Source organism: Physeter macrocephalus, chromosome 14, assembly GCF_002837175.3.
Source record: "Physeter macrocephalus isolate SW-GA chromosome 14, ASM283717v5, whole genome shotgun sequence".
Lineage (NCBI taxonomy): Eukaryota > Metazoa > Chordata > Mammalia > Artiodactyla > Physeteridae > Physeter > Physeter macrocephalus.
Genome location: NC_041227.1, coordinates 28307492 through 28327144, shown reverse-complemented (window position 1 = coordinate 28327144; position 19653 = coordinate 28307492). Strand labels below are relative to the sequence as shown.

Sequence of the window (19653 nt, the reverse complement as noted above, 5' to 3'; positions counted from 1 at the left end):
CCGGGTTCGCGCCCCGGTCTGGGAGGATCCCACATGCCGCGGAGCGGCTGGGCCCGAGAGCCATGGCCGCTGAGCCTGCGCGTCCGGGGCCTGTGCTCCGCAACGGGAGAGACCGCAGCAGAGGGAGGCCCGCATACCACAAAAAAAAAAAAAAAAAAAAAAAGAATTTTTAATTTCTTCATACTGATACAGTATTTTTAACTAAAAATGAGACAATCCTTTTGTACCTTTTGAGGCTTCCTTTTTAAGTCACATGCTTATATTATCTATTTAAAAGAATAATTTTAAACAATAGTGTATAAATAGGGATAAGCTATAAAGCTGCACCAACTGGATCCCCAAGGGAAGGCCATTCTTAGTTCTTTCATAGCCCTGTACAATGCTGCTTGACCTGAATGCTACAAGGCAGCACTGTAAAGAAGCTGAAAGCACAAAGACAGCTCTGCTGCAGTGGAGGGGGAGCAGGGTGGGCATTCCTTGGCCCACTCAGTCTTCTCCCAGCTTCAGTGCCTTCCTCTGGATTCATTCCCAGGGACTCTAGAGCTCAACAGTGGGCACGGCATCTACATTCAGCATCGCCATCCGTCACCACCACCCAACAGTCCCCATCATTTGCAATACTGGCTACCTTCCCTACCTTCCTCTACGTTTTCCTCTACTTCTAGATAGTAGCAGTGTTTATCTTGAGTAAGGAAAAAACAATCTATTAAGACTAATCTACGTGTGAAACGTTTTAACTTTGCCAATGAAACAAACTCCACCACTTACGACTACATTTAGGCACTGTTTGGAGAAAACAGACATATACAAGGCGGGGCCCACATAGTAAGTTCTGTATTTTCCTCAGAGCAACTAAAAAAATCCATCTCCCCTTACTTCATTAAGGGCACACATTCTTGCTATTGAGCCAATGTTGTTGGTGATGGTGATCAAAGTCGCTCTGGCAAGGTCCTCTTTACTCACAGCTTCTCGCTTCTCCTTGCTCATCATGTTTCCAAAGCTATGATGGAAAAAAAATATCTCATTGTTAAACCAAAGGCAACACAGCTCAACAGAACTTAATGTTACTTTACTAAGACAGAAGTAACTTTCAGGGCACCACTGTTCAAATATTCAAACATTTTATTACAAAATAACAGAGCATCTGCTCAAAAAGAAATGCAACTTCAAGAACTCAAGCATTCTTTTTTTTTTTAAATAATAGGACACAGAATTTTATTTAGTTTAGTTTTTTCCTCAAATATTTTTTAATGAACTATTTTATTTTATCTTATCTTATCTTATCTTATTTTATGTCATGCTGCATGGCTTGTGGGATCTTAGTTCCCTGGCCAGGGATCAAACCCATGGCCCCTGCAGTGGAAGCTCGGACTCCTAACCACTGGACTGCCAGGGAATTCCCACACCTCAAGCATTCTGAATGAGCAAATGGCTTTCCCTGTGGTTTCCAATGAAATCTAGCTTTGACGCCACGTATCTGCACATTCAGATCCATTGAAGGCACCGTGCTCTTTCTGCAACCAGGCTAAGTTTCAGGAAGATGCCTCAATTAGCAATTTGCCCCCAACTGCATAGCTGTTCCACTCAGCTGAATGGTCACATTCACATCTGGTAAACTGCTTTATCTGACAGCTGAGTCCCTGAGTAAACTATTTAAGAGTTTCAGATTTCCCCAGAAGATCAGGTATTTCAAAGTACCTGACCAGCAGAATTGATATATAAATAACTATGACCTCATCACAAACCCAACCAATCAGAAAAGGAAGTGATTATCATTGAGCAGATGCTACAAACATAGAAAATGGGGCTTCCCTGGTGGCACAGTGGTTGAGAGTCCACCTGCCGATGCAGGGGACATGGGTTCATGCCCCAGTCCGGGAAGATCCCACATGCCGCGGAGCAGCTAGGCCCGTGAACCATGGCTGCTGAGCCTGTGCGTCCAGAGCCTGTGCTCCGCAACGGGAGAGGCCACAACAGTGAGAGGCCCGCGTACCGCCAAAAAAAAAAAACACAGAAAATGAAATCTACAGCATTTACAAAGTACCTAAAATTAGTAAACAAACATGTATATGAGTGCCTTTTCTATTATTAAAAACCATGTGTCCCAATACACACAAAAGCAACTGTATTTCTAAACAATCCAAAAATGAAATTAAGAAAACAATTCCATTTATAATAGCATCAAAGAGAATAAAATGCTTAGCAATATATTTAACAAGAGAATAACACTTGTACACTGAAAAGTACAAAACATTGGTAAATGACAGCAATGATCTAAATGGAAAGACAGTCTATCTTCTTGGGTCCGAAGACCTGATAGTGTTAGGATGGCAATACTTTCCAAACTGACTAACAGACTCAACACAATCCCTGTCAAAATCCCAGTTGCCTTTTGGTGCAGATTATCAACAAGCTGATCCTAAAATTCACACGGAATGTCAAGGGCCCAGGTTAGCCAAAACAATCTTGAAAAAGAAGATTAAGTTGAAGGACTCACTCTTCTCAGTCTCAAAACTTAGTACTAAAGCTACAGTAATCAAAGCAGTGTGGTACTGGCATAAGGATAGAAATATAGATCAATGCAATAGAAATGAGAGTCCAAAAATAAACCGATACATTTATGGTCAAGTGATTTTCAACAAAGGGGCCGAGAGAATTCAATGGGGAATTAATAGTCTATCCAACAAATGGTGCTGGGACAACTATATATCCTATATAGCCACATGCAAAAGAATGAATCTGAACCTCTACCTCACACCACACACAAAAATGAACTCAAAATGGATCACAGACCTAAATTTAAGAGCTAAAACTATAAAATGCTTAGAAAAAAAATACAGAAGTCAGTCTTCATGATCTTAGGTTAGGCAATGATTTCTTATACATGACATCAAAAGCACAAGTGATAAAAGAGAAGATAGATAAGAATGAGTTCATCAAAATTTAAAACTTCTATGCTGCAAAGGCCACCATGAAGGAAGTGAAAAGACAACCAACAAACAGACTGGGAGAAAATATTTGCAAATTATATACTTGATAAAGGACCTGTGTCCAAAACATATAAGAATTCTTACAATTCAATAATAAAAAGACAAAGAATCCAACTAAAAAATGAGCAAAGACTTGAACAGACATTTCTCCAATGAAAATAAAGAGCCAATAAGTACATTAAAAGATGTTCAACACCATCAGTCATCAGGGAAGTGCAAATCAAAATAAGAGATCCCCTTACACTTATTAAGGCAATTAAAACCCAAAAGACAGACAATAACAAGTATTGGCAAGGATGTAGAGAAATTTAAACTCTTATATACTGCTGGTGAAACTGTAAAATGGTACAGCCACTTTGGACAACAGTTTGACAGTTCCTCAAAAGATTAAACACTGAGTTACCATATGACCCAGCAATTCCACTCCTAGGTATATACCCAAGAGAATTAAAAACATATGTCCACACAAAGACTTGTTCATGAATGTTTACAGCCCCATTATTCATAATAAAGCAAAGAGATGAAGCAACCCAAAAGATAATCAACTGATAAATGGATAAATACAACATTGTATATCCATACAAAGAATATTATTCTGCAGTAAAAAGGAACAAAGCACTGATTCATGCTACTACATGGATGAACCTTGAAAATACTATGCTGAGTGAAAGAACCCAGTCACAAAAATCACATATTGTATGATGCCATAGAGATAGAAAACAGACTAGTGTTTACTAGGGACTGTGGGTGGGGGAACGGAGAGTGACAGCTAACATATACAAGGTTTCTTTCTGGAATGATGAAAATGTTCCAAAATTGTAGTATGAAGATGGTTGTAAAATTCTATAAATATACTAGAAACTACTAAATTGCACACTTTAAACAGGTGACTTCAGAGTATGTAAAGCTATTTAAAGGGTAAAAGATATACCCAATACTTAATACTTTATTCCTGTATTTTTTTTAAATTGGGGTATAACTCATTTACAATGCTGTGTTAGTTTCAGGTGTACAGCAAAGTGAATCTGTTACACAAATAAATATAGCCACTCTTTTTTAGATTCTTTTCCCATATAGGCCATTACAGAGTATTGAGTAGAGTTCCCTGTGCTATACAGTAGGTCCTTATTAGTCATCTGTTTTATATATAGTAGTGTGTATGTGTCAATCCCAATCTTCCAATTCTTCCTCCCCCACCCCTTATCCCCCCGTAACCATAAGTTTATTTTCTACATCTGTAACTCTATTTTGGTTTTGTAGATAAGTTCATTTGTAGCCTTTTTTTAGATTCCATATATAAAGTGATATCATATGGTATTTGTCCTCCTCTGTCTGACTTACTTCACTCAGTATAAGAATCTCTAGGTCCATCCACCCATGTTGCTGCAAATGGCATAATTTTGTTCTTCTTTATGGCTGATAATATTCCACTGTATTATCTTGTATTTCTTAGAGCACACACACCCCTTTCCCTTACCTTGAAGCCACAGCCCAGCCTGGCAGTCCAAACCTCTCATAGTCCCCTCCATAAATGTCTCGTACTAGTTTATCCACTTTGGTGCTATCTCCACGTGATGCCATTTCAAGAGCTTCTTCAAATGTGGTACAGCCAGTAAGAAGACAGCAAAGACCAAAAAAAGTTCCTCCTCCAAGACTGTGATTAAAAACAAACATAGTATTATAAACATTTTTCAAAATAAGAATAGGAAGGTAATATTTATGAATCCAAAACCATATTCATGTATCAACCCACTCTTGCCCCATCCCAATCATGCAGATGCCACTAAGGAGGAAACAAGTCTGTGAAAAGATAAAAATAAAGTGTCTAATGGACACCTTGAAGATACCATATTCACATAAGCCAAGCAAACAAAGCAGCAAAACACAGGGCCCGCCTCTTTACCCATGTCCCCAATGCAGTCTGGGTACCTGCTGAATACTAGGAGCCTCAGGTGCAGATCAGCCCACCAGGGCCATGGTGGCACCTCTTCCCTTTCTCTCTCCAAGTGCAAGCCCCAAGTCATCCTCATCCAAGCATCTTGTCACCCTGAGTCATCAGCCCCCCTTACCCCAACTAGAACTCCTCCATGAATGTGTTTTCTCTCCCAAAATTACTCCTCTCACTCTTTAACTGACACCTCTTCAAAAACTTGTTTATCCCAATCCCCAGCTCCTGTTTTTCCTCAAGTGATCGCTGATCCTTAAAGCAAAAGGTATTCATTCTCATCTGCCACCTAATCCTCCCTTTTCAGACTATCCTCCCTTTTCAGACTTCCCTCCCCCAAACATTTTTCTACTGCTCAGTACCTCAACTTCTAGATCTCACGACATCCCCTGGCCATGTGTATGTGTGGATACATGTAAAATCTAAACTAGTTCAAAGCTGGGATCTTGCCTTGCCTTCTCCTTAAAAATGTTACCTAGAAGCTTTGGTTACTTTATGGTATATGCACACCATAACACTATCTGAGGGCAGAGACCTTGGGCTCAATGAGTCTGCTGATGAGATAGTTTATGAAACTATGGTAATGAAATCTTCAGCAATAGAGATTAAAGAAAAGTAGATCATGAAATCAGAATTTCCAAAGAGAAACAATATTTGCTTGCATAATCCCAGAGAAACATGTCTTTCACATAATTTTAACAGGTTCTTGAAGATGTTCTTACATGCAGTACCTGAAAACTCAGTTTTAACCCATTATGATATCAAGAATAAACAATGACCTTTATATAAAAGACCTACCTGGTACCTGTGACTCGCTTATAATTATCTTTGGAATATACTGCTAAGATGCTAACCCCAGAGCCAATGTTCACCAGGAGCAGAGGGTATGGATTTCTCAAATCAAATGGTAACTTCTGACATTTTTCAGAATCAGCAGGGTTTTCAAAGTAATAGCACTGTGACCGTCCATTGAATCCAACTGAGTCAATGTATAAAATTCCTTTTATTAAGCAATCTAGTTCATCAAGTTTGCAAAGCTGAAGATCACCTATCTGTAATAAAATAAAAATGTATTCAGATTTTTTAACAAGCCAAGCAGAAATAAAAACTTTAATAAGGCATTCCCCTCTACATAAGACAAACCATAAGAGTGCTCATCGATGTGTACTATTTGTGCTTGCTTTACAAAACAGATCTGGAGACAACAAATACAGGGATGGACTGACAAGACAGAGTTTTGCTCCCACAGACCCAATACACTCAAACCACCGAGGCAGCTGGAGAAATGTGCCAAAACCAAGCAGAAAACAAGATGTCTGCTTACGGGGACCATGAGGCAGGAGCACAGCTGAGGGCACAGCCCCATCAGAAAGCAGACTCTAAGAAGTCTAAATGATGCAAGGACCTGGAAACACATGGCAGGAGCCACAAGGAATCCAACATCTACCTTCCAAAGACCATCTTCAAGGCTATAGAGCAGTATCAAAGTAGGCCACACTTTATTATAAATAATCTGCAGCCAAAGGACTGAAAGTATCCAATTAGAAAGTAAAATACTTCACTAATTAAAGTGATTACAGCCTCAAGGGATGGAGGGAGTTTAGCAGAATCAAAATTTAAAAACATTGTTATCAACTTAATTTCATTTAAATAATTAATAAAGGGATGATTAAATTATTATTCATATTATAGAACACTGTATAGCAATTAAGAATGAAGAGGATCTTTATACAAACATACATATATATACATTTTTTTTTTTTTTTTGGCCACGCCGCAAAGCATGCAGGATGTTACTTCCCCGACCAGGGATCGAACCCATGCCCCCTACAGTGGAAGTGCAGTCTTCACCACTGGACCGCCAGGGAAGTCCCGAGAATGAAGAGGATCTTTACTCAATTAAGAATTGAAGTGGGATGAACTCCAAGACATGTTTTTAGTCCAAAAAACAAAAAAACAAAAAAACAAAAAAAACAAGCTGAGAAATATTTTATACAATATGATCCAATTTGCCTTATTTTAAAACCATATTTATATGCACATGTATGTGTCATACACAGTCATGCACAGAAAAACTAAAAAGATACATAAACTTTTTTTTTTTTTTTTTTGCCGTACGTGGGCCTCTCACTGTTGTGGCCTCTCCCGTTGCGGAGCACAGGCTCCGGACGCGCAGGCTCAGCGGCCGTGGCTCACGGGGCCAGCCGCTCCGCGGCATGTGGGATCTTCCCGGACCGGGGCACGAACCCGTAACCCCTGCATCGGCAGGCGGACTCTCAACCACTGCGCCACCAGGGAAGCCCATAAACTTTTAACTGTGGTAACTTTGCAGAGATGATATAAAGCAACTTTCACTTTTTATTCTATTAACTTCTACCCCATTTGAATGCTACCAGCATTATCTACCTACTCAATATAAGTGAAAAAGATGCCTCAACCCCCTAAAGCACCTATTTCTGTTTAAAACCAAGTTTAGCCCTGCAAGTCCTCCCCCTTTAATTCAACTCTCATTTGATTATATTATACTCAATTTACTTTGATCCAAAGGAGATGGCATAGGTAACTTCATCTTAATCCTTAAGTAATACCTAATTACGAATATTAAATTACTCCTCTGAGGAAACCCAAGCCCTTGAAAATGTTCATCACTGTCCTTATTTTATCTGCCCATGCCCTCCCTGCCACAATGAACTCAATTCTGATTTCCTGACACTTGAATCTCAAGTGCCAGCATTTTCATGTCAAAGCAAAATCATTTTACACTGGTAGCCTACTGGAATAAAAGCAGTTTTCTGACATTGTTTGTCAAACCAATACCTCCTTTTATCTTTCCCATAATTCATATTACCTGAAGTGCCCTGCTGTGCTATTATTCCTAATGAATCCCAGCCTAATTGACAGAGTCAGATGACCAAATACAAAAGTTATTTCACTAACTCAAGTTACTCATAATGTATGTGTTGCACCCACAAGCAAACTCAATACAATGTGAGGAAATCTGATTCACATTAAAAAAGAAACAGGGTAAACTCCATATTTTTAAAAATACTTCACTGTGGTTTATTAGATAATAGTTACTCCAGATGCACAAACAGGATTTGTTAGGCATTTCATTTTCCCAGTTTTCAAGGGCAGCACTGGTGCATACAGATGAGAAATCCCAACAGCCTAAGAGCCAATTCCTAAAGTCTAAAATCTTCTGTGCACCTCTCCTTGGATTAGCACACAGCACACAACCTCTGGTAACAGCCCAAATGGTATTCAAACATGTTCCAAAGGCATCTCTACAGGGTCCCAGAAAACGAGAGGTTTTCTCCTCTACCTACCAGTTATAATCCAGAGTCCACTGTGACCGCAAAGGAGGGGGACCGCCTCTCCTCCTGCTACCTTCCCATTTACTCACAGGTAGAAAAGAAACCACTGAAAACCAACAACCAAGGAAAATTCAAGCAAAGAATGCAAAACCAGTTTTAAAATTCATGTCAATTCTATATTATGGTTATGGTCAGTTATGGGAGAAAGGAGATAGAGGACAAAGAAAGAGGACAAAGTCACAAACCATACGACACGCAAGGTCGCGGGGGGGAGAGAAAATGAAAAACAACATAGGCAAAGGCAGAATCTCTGTAATAACATTCTCTTTGGTGGCATTAAAAACATGGTCAGTGAAGATATTTTAAATCTACACTGCACTCTGAAGGTCAGAGCCTTGGCCAATTCACCTATCAATTCTCCCATCTACCCCCACATCCACCCTCAAATGACCTAGCCTCAAAGCCTTACACACAGTGTTCACTGAATGAAAACAAAATCAAGGGCCCACTGGTACTCCCCCTACTATCCAGACTCCTGTTAACAAGTGTGCAGCTCAGGACACATCAAAACACATTTGGGGAGAGCAGACTCTGCTGTCAACCATCTCTGACTAACCCTGAGGCCCGAAAAACACTGCTTTGGACCAGAGTTCCTCATATTTCTAAATAGTAAAATTGCCAAGAAACAAATGAGGGGGATAAGAAAAATTATGTGGTAGATAAGATTGGAAACAATTTTATAACATGAAATGACATTAATTTTTTAATTATTTTCAATCACATTGTTCAAGACAATGATATTGTTCCTCACTGCTAGTTCCTTCCTGTGCTTATTACAGCTTTACTATTTTTTCATACTGAAAGAACAACAAAATGCTATGCTGTTAGTGCTTCTGATTCTCATCAGCTCATCTGAATTGGGCAAAAAGTAAACTATACAACAATCTCTAGATGGCAACTCCTATCACTAATTGATATTTAATCTTAACTTGACTCAAGAAAATTCAAGTTCCATTAGAGATGGAAATGATTCCACCACTTGCTATTGGTATTACTTTTAACAATCAGATTACCATAAATTGTATATAAGCTAAAAAATGCATACTGTGAGAAAATCCTGCTCAAATTTGTACGCTCCACCTCCAGTGGCACAAAAGACAGTGTGGAGACTCGAGAAGTTTTTATCTCTGCCCATTTGAATAAAAGCAGGCATGTCATGAGTGGGAAAGCGTATAAAGTGCAGATTGCCTTTGCGTCCACACAGAGTCAGATCCTTCAGCTCCAGGTGCACGTCCCGAATACCCGTGGACCCATAAGCCACATTGGAGGTCAGGTACTTTCGAATGCTTTTAAGACTTTCCACTTCTTCCTCTTCTTCTTCAGCAGTGATGTCTTTGGGTTCAAAATAAACCAGCTTGACCAGGGTCCCACCAATATCCAAGCCAAACCAAGGAAAAACTAAATGGGGAAGGAAAAAATAGTCAGAACAGCTTTTTTTCTGAAAACTAAATTTACACTTATTAGATTAACTATTTATTTCATACCTTGAGGTTTCCAAGAACTATATACACAAAAAGGTTTTGGGGAGAAGAAATAAGATTCTGTCTAATCTGGAAACAAATCTTAAAAAAAAAATTACAAAGATCAAAAAGAAAAATATCACAATGTTAAGCCAACACAACACTATTAGACAAGTCCAAACTGCACTGAGAAATATTAAAAAACAGCAAAATGACTACCCATTAACCTCAACTCTGAAAAAAAAGATTGAGAATGAAAATCTTCATCCTTGCCCTTGCCTTAAAGAAATGTTGAGACTTTTCAGAGCTTTGGTTTAGTACTCAAACTAGGGCTAGAGGAAATTCCCAACCCTATGTAACATATAAGCTCCAGTGGTCAATTTCTCTCAAACCCTGATATCAGGGTAGGCTGTGACAAAGTGAGAGAGTGGCATGGACATATATACACTACCAACGTAGAATAGACAGCTAGTGGGAAGCAGCCGCATAGCACAGGGAGATCAGCTCGGTGCTTTGTGACCACCTAGAGGGGTGGGATAGGGAGGGTGGGAGGGAGGGAGACGCAAGAGGGAAGAGATATGGGAACATGTGTATATGTATAACTGATTCACTTTGATATAAAGCAGAAACTTAACACACCAATTATACTCCAATAAAGATGTAAAAAAAAAAAAAACCCTGATATCAATCAATCCATCAGGTTTCAATGGCCATCAGTGGAACAGGTGTTTCAAAGTTAATACCCATTCCCAAAAAATCCATCGCAGGACTTCCCTGGTGGTCCAGTGGTTAAGACTCCTGCGCTTCCAATGCAGGGGATGCAGATTTGATCCCTGGTCGGGGAACTAGGATCCCACATACCACATGGAGGAGCTAAAAAAAAAAAAAAAAAAAAAAAAAAAAAATCCCAAAAAATGGCTTAAGGAGACTGGATCAAGATAAACCGCATTAGCTATACATGCCTTCTCCTCCTACCTTAAATCCTAGAAATGACTAAAGATATAAACTTACAGATTTTCTAAAATAATTCTGAGAAACAAGAAGTGATACCATCAGCAAAATGAGGTTGATAGAGGCAATAACTGTCCAGAACCCTGAAAAGAGAAATGCCATAAAAACTGGGAGCAGCTATGAAGGTGCGGGGAGCAGATGGGTGCTCCATCCAAGCTGTCGATGGGGTAGCTGCCATGGGGAAACAGAAGCAGGCTCTGGTGCAGTCATAGTGATATGGTGGGGAAATACACTCGGCACAACTGGACAGGCCAGCCACTCCCCTCCCCCTCCTCCAAAGAGGCAAAGTCTTCACTGGGCACAGGCACTTGAGCCCAAGCATCAGTAGCAGCATCCATGTAGCTGCTGTTACCCAGAAGAAGTGGGGAGCCCCCACATCGAGCCGTATTTCCCATCTTTCCCCTACAATCCATCCTGACAGACTGGTAAACAGACACTGCACCCACTGACAGGAGAATAGCAATCCTTAAACCAGAGATTATCACTTTACAAACCAGAATCACCAAAAGGGAAAAATCAACACCACAAAACCAAGAAGCTAACATCTAAAGAAAGAGTTGCAGGAACAAAGAGGAGGCTTTAAAAGAATCATAAATATCCTCCAAGGTAAAATGAGATTTCATCCATGAAAAATGAATAAGCTATTGTAAATCAACTATACTTCAATAAAAAAATAAATTTTAAAAATGAATAAGCTACCGTAAAGAAAAATTAGAAATTAAGAAATGATTGCCAGCTGTGGTTGTGGCTGTTAAGAATCTACACAAGTGACAAAATTATATAGAACTAAATACACACATACAAAAGAGTTTATGTAAAACTGGTTAAATCTAAATAAGGTCTGTGAACTGTATCAATGTTAATTTCCTAGTTGGGGGTTGGGGGAGAAGCTTTCAAAACCAAAAAGAGCCGGGCAGGGGGCGGGGCGCAGGGCAGGGGGGACACACCAATATACATAACATAGGTGACTCTCAAAAACAGGCTGAGTGAAAAAAGCTTGGCACAAAAGGCTACATACTATATGAGTCCATTATATGAAACTCTAGAAAATGCAAGCTAATCATTTCTGTATCTGATAGAAAGCAGATCACTGGCTGGGGGAGTGAGAGAGGGAAGAACTATATAGGGGCAGAAGAAAACTTCCTGTAATAACCCAAATCTTAATTGTTGGGGGCAAGAGGGGAGCTTCATGGGTGTATATATCTGTCAAAATGTATGGAACTATACACTTTAAATGAATATTTTTATTGCATGTAAATTATATCCAATAAAGACACTTTTATAATAGGAAAAAAGGAGAAATATTTACTTCCAAAATAAAGCTCCACAGATACATTTAATAACAGATACATTTAATAACAAAATGGCACAGAAAAAAACAAATGGAAAACAAAACTAAGAAACTCTCCCAAAATGCCTCTTGAGTATGAAAGAAAGGTAGATATATAGAACACAGAACCAGTAAGTCCAACATCTGTGTTATATGAATTCTAGAAATTTTCTGGGGGAGATAGGGGAAGACAGGAATCATTGGCTTGAAATAAAATTAATAAGTGTAGAAAAGGGAGATGTATAGTCACATCCTATTGAAATTTCAGGAAATCCCTAAAAACTCCCAAAGGAAAAAAGTGAATTCCTACGAAGATACATAAATCACATAAAGGTAAAACTAGACTTTTCGTCAGTAACACAGATGCTAGAAGACAATAGCGCACTGGCAAAGTTATAAGGAAAACAATTTGAAACTCATATCCAGCCAAATCAGCTTTCAAATGGGAGTACAAGAGAAAGACATTTCTACACATGAAAAAGCTCAATATGAGCTATATAAACAATGATAAGCACAGGAAGCAATACACGCTGACTTTTAGGAAAATAAGCAATCTGCAACTAAAATACTTACATGATTTCAACATAGGAAGTCGAAGAGGGAAGAGAAAGGAGAGGGAAGTCAAAGCAAGCAGCAGTTCTGTCTCGTTGGGGAACGGAAGATATAGATTCTGGTTATTTCTAAACAAGAATAAAGAAGTGATGGTTTAAAAGCGTTAAAAATTTCCAGGTTGGGGTTCCCTGGTGGCATAGTAGTTAAGAATCCACCTGTCAATGCAGGGGACACGGGTTCGAGCCCTGGTCCAGAAAGATCCCACATGCTGCGGAGCAACTAAGCCCGTGCGCCACAACTACTGAGCCTGCGCCCTAGAGCCCACAAGCCACAACTACTGAGCCCGTGTGCCACAACTACTGAAGCCCGCGTGCCTAGAGCACATGCTGTGCAACAAGAGAAGCCACCACAATGAGAAGGCCACGCACCACAATGAAGAGTAGCCCCCGCTCGCTGCCAATAGAGAAAGCCCGTGCAGCTACGAAGACCCAGCACAGCCAAAAATAAATTTAAATAAATAAATTTTTTTTAAAAATTTACAGGCAACTCCAAAAAAGGAGAAAATGAACATATGACCTTCAAACAACTAGGGGGAAAAAATCAGTTCAAAAACAAAGAGGAAAAAAAGTATAGTAAATACAAAACAAAAAATGACAGGAATGAATGCAAACATATCAGTAATCACAGACACGTCAAATTTCTCTTCCAGATTGAAGAGAAAATTCAGCTATATGCTTATATAAAAAGATACATCTAAAATAAGATAATACAAGTAGACTGAAGGTAAATAAATGGTAAAACACCCACAATAGAGTCCCATCATAAAGAGGAGTTGGATTCTTTAAGATGAAAATGGCATTCAGTCAAAAATGAATAAATCAAAATCTTAAGCACCTCACTGGAGACTGATAGAACAGCTGACTTACATTTAGGAAACATGATACAGTAAAAGTCAAACCTTATGTTTCAAGACCAATACTGCATTTATCAAGGGCTCACATTATAAGAGGTGCCCCTCCAAACAGTGATCTACCATCCCTGAGCTCACACGCAATTACTGGGTTGGCCAAAAAGTTCATTCAGGTTTCTGTAACATCTTACAAAAACCCGAACGAACTTTTTGGCCAATCCAATATATATTCACTGACTAAATCGGTGAGTAGAGTCACTGTCACCATTCTTTGCCACATTTATATAGTTGAATTTGGGTAAGCAAAAAACAAATGCCTGGACAATGTTAGTCCACTCTATTAAGCAAATGTTAACAGAAAGCAAATACAATACTAGCAGACTGAAAAGAATTCAAACAAACAAAAAGCATTATAGGGCTTCCCTGGTGGCGCAGTGGTTGAGAGTCCGCCTGCCGATGCAGGGAACACGGGTTCGTGTCCCGGTCCGGGAAGATCCCACGTGCCGCAAAGCGGCTAGGCACGTGAGCCATGGCCGCTGAGCCTGTGCGTCCGGAGTCTGTGCTCCGCAACGGAAGAGGCCACAACAGTGAGAGGCCCGCGTACCGCAAAAAAAAAAAGTGTACTCAATTTTGCAACATTATGAACTATATGTTTACACCAGACCACATGTGGTTAAAATACTGCAAACCCAAATCCCTAGACTGGTCTAGGCAGCAATCTTTGGTCTCATATTAAAAGACAAACCTTGGGATTTCCCTGGTGGTCCAGTGGTTAAGACTCTGAGCTCCCAGTGCAGAGAGTCCGGGTTCAATCCCTGGTCAGGGAACTAGATCCCGCGTGCCGCAACTAAAAAGTCTGCATGCCGCAACTAAAAAGATCCTGCTCGCACGTGACACCAAAGATCCCACGTGCTGCAACTAAGAAAGACCCAGTGCAGCCAAATAAATAAATAAATATTTTTTAAAAGACGGACCTCAATAAATATTCCCAAAATAGTTCAACTCAGGGACCAGATATTTATAAAATACTACCTACTATAAAACCAGCAGACTCAATAATAAATTTTACATTCAAGAAATATAAACAGGGCTTCCCTGGTGGCGCAGTGGTTAAGGATCCGCCTGCCAATGCAGGGGACACAGGTTTGAGCCCTGGTCCGGGAAGATCTCACATGCCGCAGAGCAACTAAGCCCGTGCGCTACAACTACCGAGCCCGCGTGCCACAACTACTGAAGCCCGCGCGCCTAGAGCCCGTGTTGCGCAAGAGAAGCCACCACAATGAGAACCCCACGCACCGCAACGAAAGAGTAATCCCCGCTCGCCGCAACTAGAGAAAGCCCGCGCACAGAAACAAAGACCCAACACAGCCATAAATAAATAAATAAAATTTATTTTTTAAGAAAAGAAATATAAACATACAAAACTTAATAGGCTACTAAAAACCGCAAGATAGCTTTCACTTTCAGAAAGCAAACTTTAAACCATTATAAAGGGTTTTCATATCCTAGTCCACCTTGCTGACAAAAATTGAAAAAGAATATTAACTGAGAAAGAACAGTGCCTGAAGATAAAGATACCCCAAATTATGAACCTGAAAAGCGCTCCCATGGAACACTTAAATTATAACGCTTAAATTATAAATTTAAGCCCAAGGAACCTCACTGCTCTTTTAAATAACCAGACAAAACAGCTATTCTGCTATATCACTGCCTGATAAGGTACTCTCAAACAACCTACAGGCTATTATCTTGGTCCTTAGCTCTCCTTTTAACATGTGTTTAAGTAAAATATTTTTTTTTTTTTTTTTTTTTTTTTGGTGGTACGCGGGCCTCTCACTGTTGTGGCCTCTCCCGTTGCGGAGCACAGGCTCCGGACGCACAGGCTCAGCGGCCATGGCTCACGGGCCCAGCCGCTCTGCGGCATGTGGGATCCTCCTAGACCGGGGCATGAACCCGCGTCCTCTGCATCGGCAGGCGGACTCTCAACCACTGCGCCACCAGGGAAGCCCAGCAAAATATTTTTAATAACATACATCCCCCTTGCTTATGGTCACCTCAGATATACAGAGGGCAGTGATGCCAACACTCAACGATCATACTATCTAAATGCACAATTCATACATGGGCCCCTAAAATAACATACTTAATTTTACAAGCTGCATAATTATATTATTTTTAGGTTATGCTTAATGCTTTATATTCGTTATTCATCAAAGAAGAGGAGCCGTGTTTACTTTTATTTCATTTAGGTTTAAAGTTGATAAACAATAGGTTAAAAAGCACCCTCTCCTAGTCTGTCCCTCAAAAATGGGCTACAAAGCAATGGAAAACTAACTTTTTTCCTGAGCTCCCAGTGGGCGGCCCTTCCTAATTCCCTAACTGAAGATGAAACACTGCACCTGATAAAATGCAACCTCCCAGCACCAGTTCCATTCTGGCAACACTGATGTTCCCCCAAATACCAAGGAAAAGCTAACTATTTTCTAGATTAGTATTATCAAGCTACAAACAAAAGCTTTATTTTCTAGACTAATGGAGGTTAAGGAAATTCCACGATTGGCATGAGTCCAAAATCAGCATGTCCCCAAGCTTTCCCTGGAGTGCTAAAACATGCTCAGGAGTCACCTTCAAAGATCCAGCTCATCCCCCGGCACTGCCATGAAGCACTGTGATCCCAGAGTTCCCACACCTCCTGCACATCTGTGGCCACAGATTAAAATGTGTGTTCTCTTGTTACATGTTACATGCATGTAATGTTCTCTTGTTACGTTTGTCAAAACTGTACATTTTAATGTATGTAATTATGCCTCAATAAAATTTTAAAAATTAAAAGATGTTTTTAGAGCCCTCTGCAGATCTGAGGGTTTTTTTTTTTTTAAGCTTCTGAGTGATTCCACATGAGAACCACTACTCTGAACTACATCGCATGTACCTTCCAAGATGTGGAAAGTCAAGAAACACTGGGTCTGAAGTCAGACACCTAGAATCAAAACACAGCTCCATTACTAACTCACTATATGCCCTTGAACAAAGGGAAAATTTCACTGAGCTTGTTGCCTAATCTGGAAGCTGGGGATAACAAATACCCACCTCAGAGGATAACTGCAAGACTTAAATGTTTATAAAGTATTTGGCACAGTGTCTAACATGAACACATAAGCATCATCATTACCATCATTAGCATCTTTGTTTCCATCATTTTAAACCAATCTTTATTTGGTATTTCTCTCAGACCTATGAGACAAACTCCAGCTAATCTAAAACTTTTAAAGAACTTCTTAGACACACATGCCTAGCCTCATCCCTAATGACTATGATGTGTTAAGTCTGAGGTGGGGACAGGTTTGGGAATCACACTGCTCTAGGGAACATGTGTGGCAGAACATGACTAAAATCAGGGCCCACAATTCCTAAGATAAACTGAACAGCTCCTTCTAGTTTCCAATGACAACTAGTCTCCTACCTTAAGATAAGTAGTGTAATGATATCAGAATGAGGTTTTCTAACAAAAGAAAGGTGGCACCAACCCAACTCTCCTAATAAAAAATACAAAGATTTAATCTTTATTGAATTCCCTCAAAGTTAAGACCAAAGTATATTCTTTGGTCAATACACAATCAATACACTGCCTCTCCATCTTACAGGTATACCCCTGGACAGTACAGAAAGAACAAATGGAAAGAAAACAATACCTTGTTTATTTCTTTAGTTCTCATTATCTGAGAGATGGCTTTTCGCGACTTTTGTAAGGACTAATGAGTTTATTAAAGCTCTTAGAAGAGTACATGAAAAAAAATTTTTAAGAGTGCCTGACTGGTGCCAAACATCAAAATTACAATACTTAATCTTCATGGCCAGTGGTCACAAAGCGCTGGGTACATGGTTGTGATTCTTTTTTGCTGAATCTCTGGAATTTACATCCATCTCTAATGAGGCAGTACAAAACCACGAAGGAACTAATGTTTTGCATCGCTTAAAAATCAGGTGCTTCTCAAAACAGGAACCAGGCTCTAAAAACGGTATAGGTTGAGAGCGGATCATCTCTTTTTCCAATTCTCTTTCAAGAATATAGGAAAAGACAAAAGAATTAAGAACTCTCAAACTTTTCATAGCAAAATAGGGGTGCGTTTAATATTTAATCATCCAAATCATATAAAAGTAAAGCAACTGGGTTGTTGGGCTGAGGTACAAGACTATCCAATAAAGACCTCACACCCGTGGGGGTGGGGGTGTGATGAATTGGGCGATTGGGATTGACATGTATACACTGATGTGTATAAAACTGATGACTAATAAGGACCTGCTTTATAAAAAAAATAAAGTAAAAAAAAATAATTTTTGAAAAAACGACCTCACATGCATCCTGCCACTTTCTCACTCTCATAATCTACATTTAAAACAAGCTGATTTCCTGAAATAGGAATCTGGAAACGACAAGAAAAAAATATATAGCCACATGTAAAATGTTATTATATCGTAAAACCCATATTACAGTATCAAGACAGTGGATACTTTCAAGAGTTGCAATGGCTTTTTGAAGGAAGACCCCAACTGAAGAACTGTAAGGAGAAGAAAATATGTGGACTAGAACACAATGCAGAAAAAAAAACCTGATAATAAAACGGAAAAACCGATTCTCTGGGAAGAGCATGTGCAACCGCCAAGGCGAGAAGTCGTTTTCCCTCAGAAGAGAAAGGCTTAATGCCCACAGTGCTACATTACTGAATCGTGAGTATCAGCAAAGAGAATGGAAAGAAAATAGAGGCGCTATCTGGGTGAGACAAGACCCGAATTCTCATGGGAAGAAAAGCAGACAAAGCTTAGTATACAGAACAAGGAATCCAGTTTTAGGCTTGCAGCAACTCAACCATTTTCCTTGAGCCCAAAATCTCCAGGTAAAAAGGATGTAACGTCTTGCAGCTCGTTGGAAATCCACGGAAGACAGACACTGGGGATTCAAACGACTTGAGGGGGGAGGGGAGGTGGTGAAAATGGGTCAAAAGAAGTCTTCCCGAGGAAAAAAATAATGCGATTCTCGGCCAAAGAATGCACAAGGAACTAAGAACCGGAAGGGAGGAAAGGTCCTGGGTACGGACGCTACACTCGGACAACCGAGAAGCAGAAGCGCGAGGCCGGATGGGGCCGAACCCGCAGCCCCCCCCGTTGGGGGACCCAAGGCCTCCAGCCAGGTGTCAGCCCAGCACCAACCTGGGACCACCGAGCGGGGGCACTGTCTCCGCGCGGGAAAAACGGCGACCGGGCCGGAAGGGGGCAGGGCGAAACGCGAGGGCGCCCCGCCGGGCACTTACGCGGCCGCTTCTTCCTGAGGCTTTCGACGCGCTGACGGGAGGCCGACGTAGCGCCGCTGTAAGAGCCGGGCCGGTCCCGCCTTACGCCCTCCGCCGAAGCCGAGGCCCCGACGGCGGGAGCCGACGCGCTGTTCGCCCGGCGCCGCAGTGGCTCCCGCCGCCGCCCATCGGCGCCCCCGGGCGCCGGCTCCCGGCCCGACGAGGCGGAGGTGGCGGCGACCCCCCAGTGGCGCTCCATGGGCGCGCCGAGCCGGCCTGCTCCCATCCGCAGCAGGAACCGCTGCCGACCTAGCCAGCCCCCCAAAGCCGGTGCCCTCGTCGCCTCCTCCGCGGCAATCCAGCCAGAGCAGAAGAACACCCTCGGCAGGCCGCCTCTTCCGTTGCGCCAACGCGCAGCAAGCCAATCCAAACAAGCTGGGGGCGGTCCGAAGGCCTCATGTCCAATAGGCTGCCTGATTCGAGGCGGATCGACCGCGCCTCCGTCCAATGAAAGGCACGGGGCGGGGCGGAGGACGGCAAGGGAGGGGATCCGGGCTGGGCAGAGGAGAAGGCGGTGTTGCTGAGCAGAGAGTGATGGCGGCGCCGCCCAATGGACGCGTTGCTGGAGGGGTCCGCGCCCCCTACCACCGGGGTGCACAGGTAGGCGCTCCAGGCCCCAGAACTTTCCCGGGAGCCGCCTCGCGCCCCCGAGCCCCGCCATGCTGCTGCGTCCCGTCGTCTCCCGGCTTGCGCCCTTCTCCAGCCCAGCGGTGTGCTGCAGGGTCTGGTCGCC

At 41.4% G+C, this 19653-nt stretch overlaps 2 protein-coding genes across 10 annotated transcripts in view; one reads left to right on the top strand and one right to left on the bottom strand.

Moving 5' to 3' along the window:
* The window catches only part of RNF24 (ring finger protein 24), a 170763-nt gene extending 163728 nt beyond the window's left edge, over window positions 1-7035 (top strand). For all 7 annotated transcript variants that reach the window (XM_028499607.2, XM_055089894.1, XM_055089892.1 and 4 more), the window contains one exon: window positions 6129-7035. In XM_028499607.2, the coding sequence (XP_028355408.1) occupies window positions 6129-6270 (142 nt within the window). In that variant the 3' untranslated portion in view covers window positions 6271-7035. The remainder of the gene's footprint in view (window positions 1-6128) is intronic.
* The window catches only part of PANK2 (pantothenate kinase 2), a 27086-nt gene extending 7738 nt beyond the window's left edge, over window positions 1-19348 (bottom strand). The window contains exons 1-7 of one of the 3 annotated variants that reach the window (XM_028499596.2): window positions 18882-19348; window positions 16198-16272; window positions 12684-12749; window positions 9355-9707; window positions 5734-5987; window positions 4468-4644; window positions 877-1000 (exon numbers count right to left, since the gene is read on the bottom strand). In XM_028499596.2, coding sequence (XP_028355397.1) covers window positions 877-1000; window positions 4468-4644; window positions 5734-5987; window positions 9355-9707; window positions 12684-12749; window positions 16198-16272; window positions 18882-19146 — 1314 coding nt within the window. In that variant the 5' untranslated portion in view covers window positions 19147-19348. Of the gene's footprint in view, window positions 1-876; window positions 1001-4467; window positions 4645-5733; window positions 5988-9354; window positions 9708-12683; window positions 12791-16197; window positions 16273-16504; window positions 16547-18780; window positions 18860-18881 lie in introns of those variants that run through there. The other 2 variants (XM_028499597.2, XM_024117143.3) reach the window with 2 other exon arrangements.
* Between the last annotated feature and the right edge of the window lie 305 nt (window positions 19349-19653).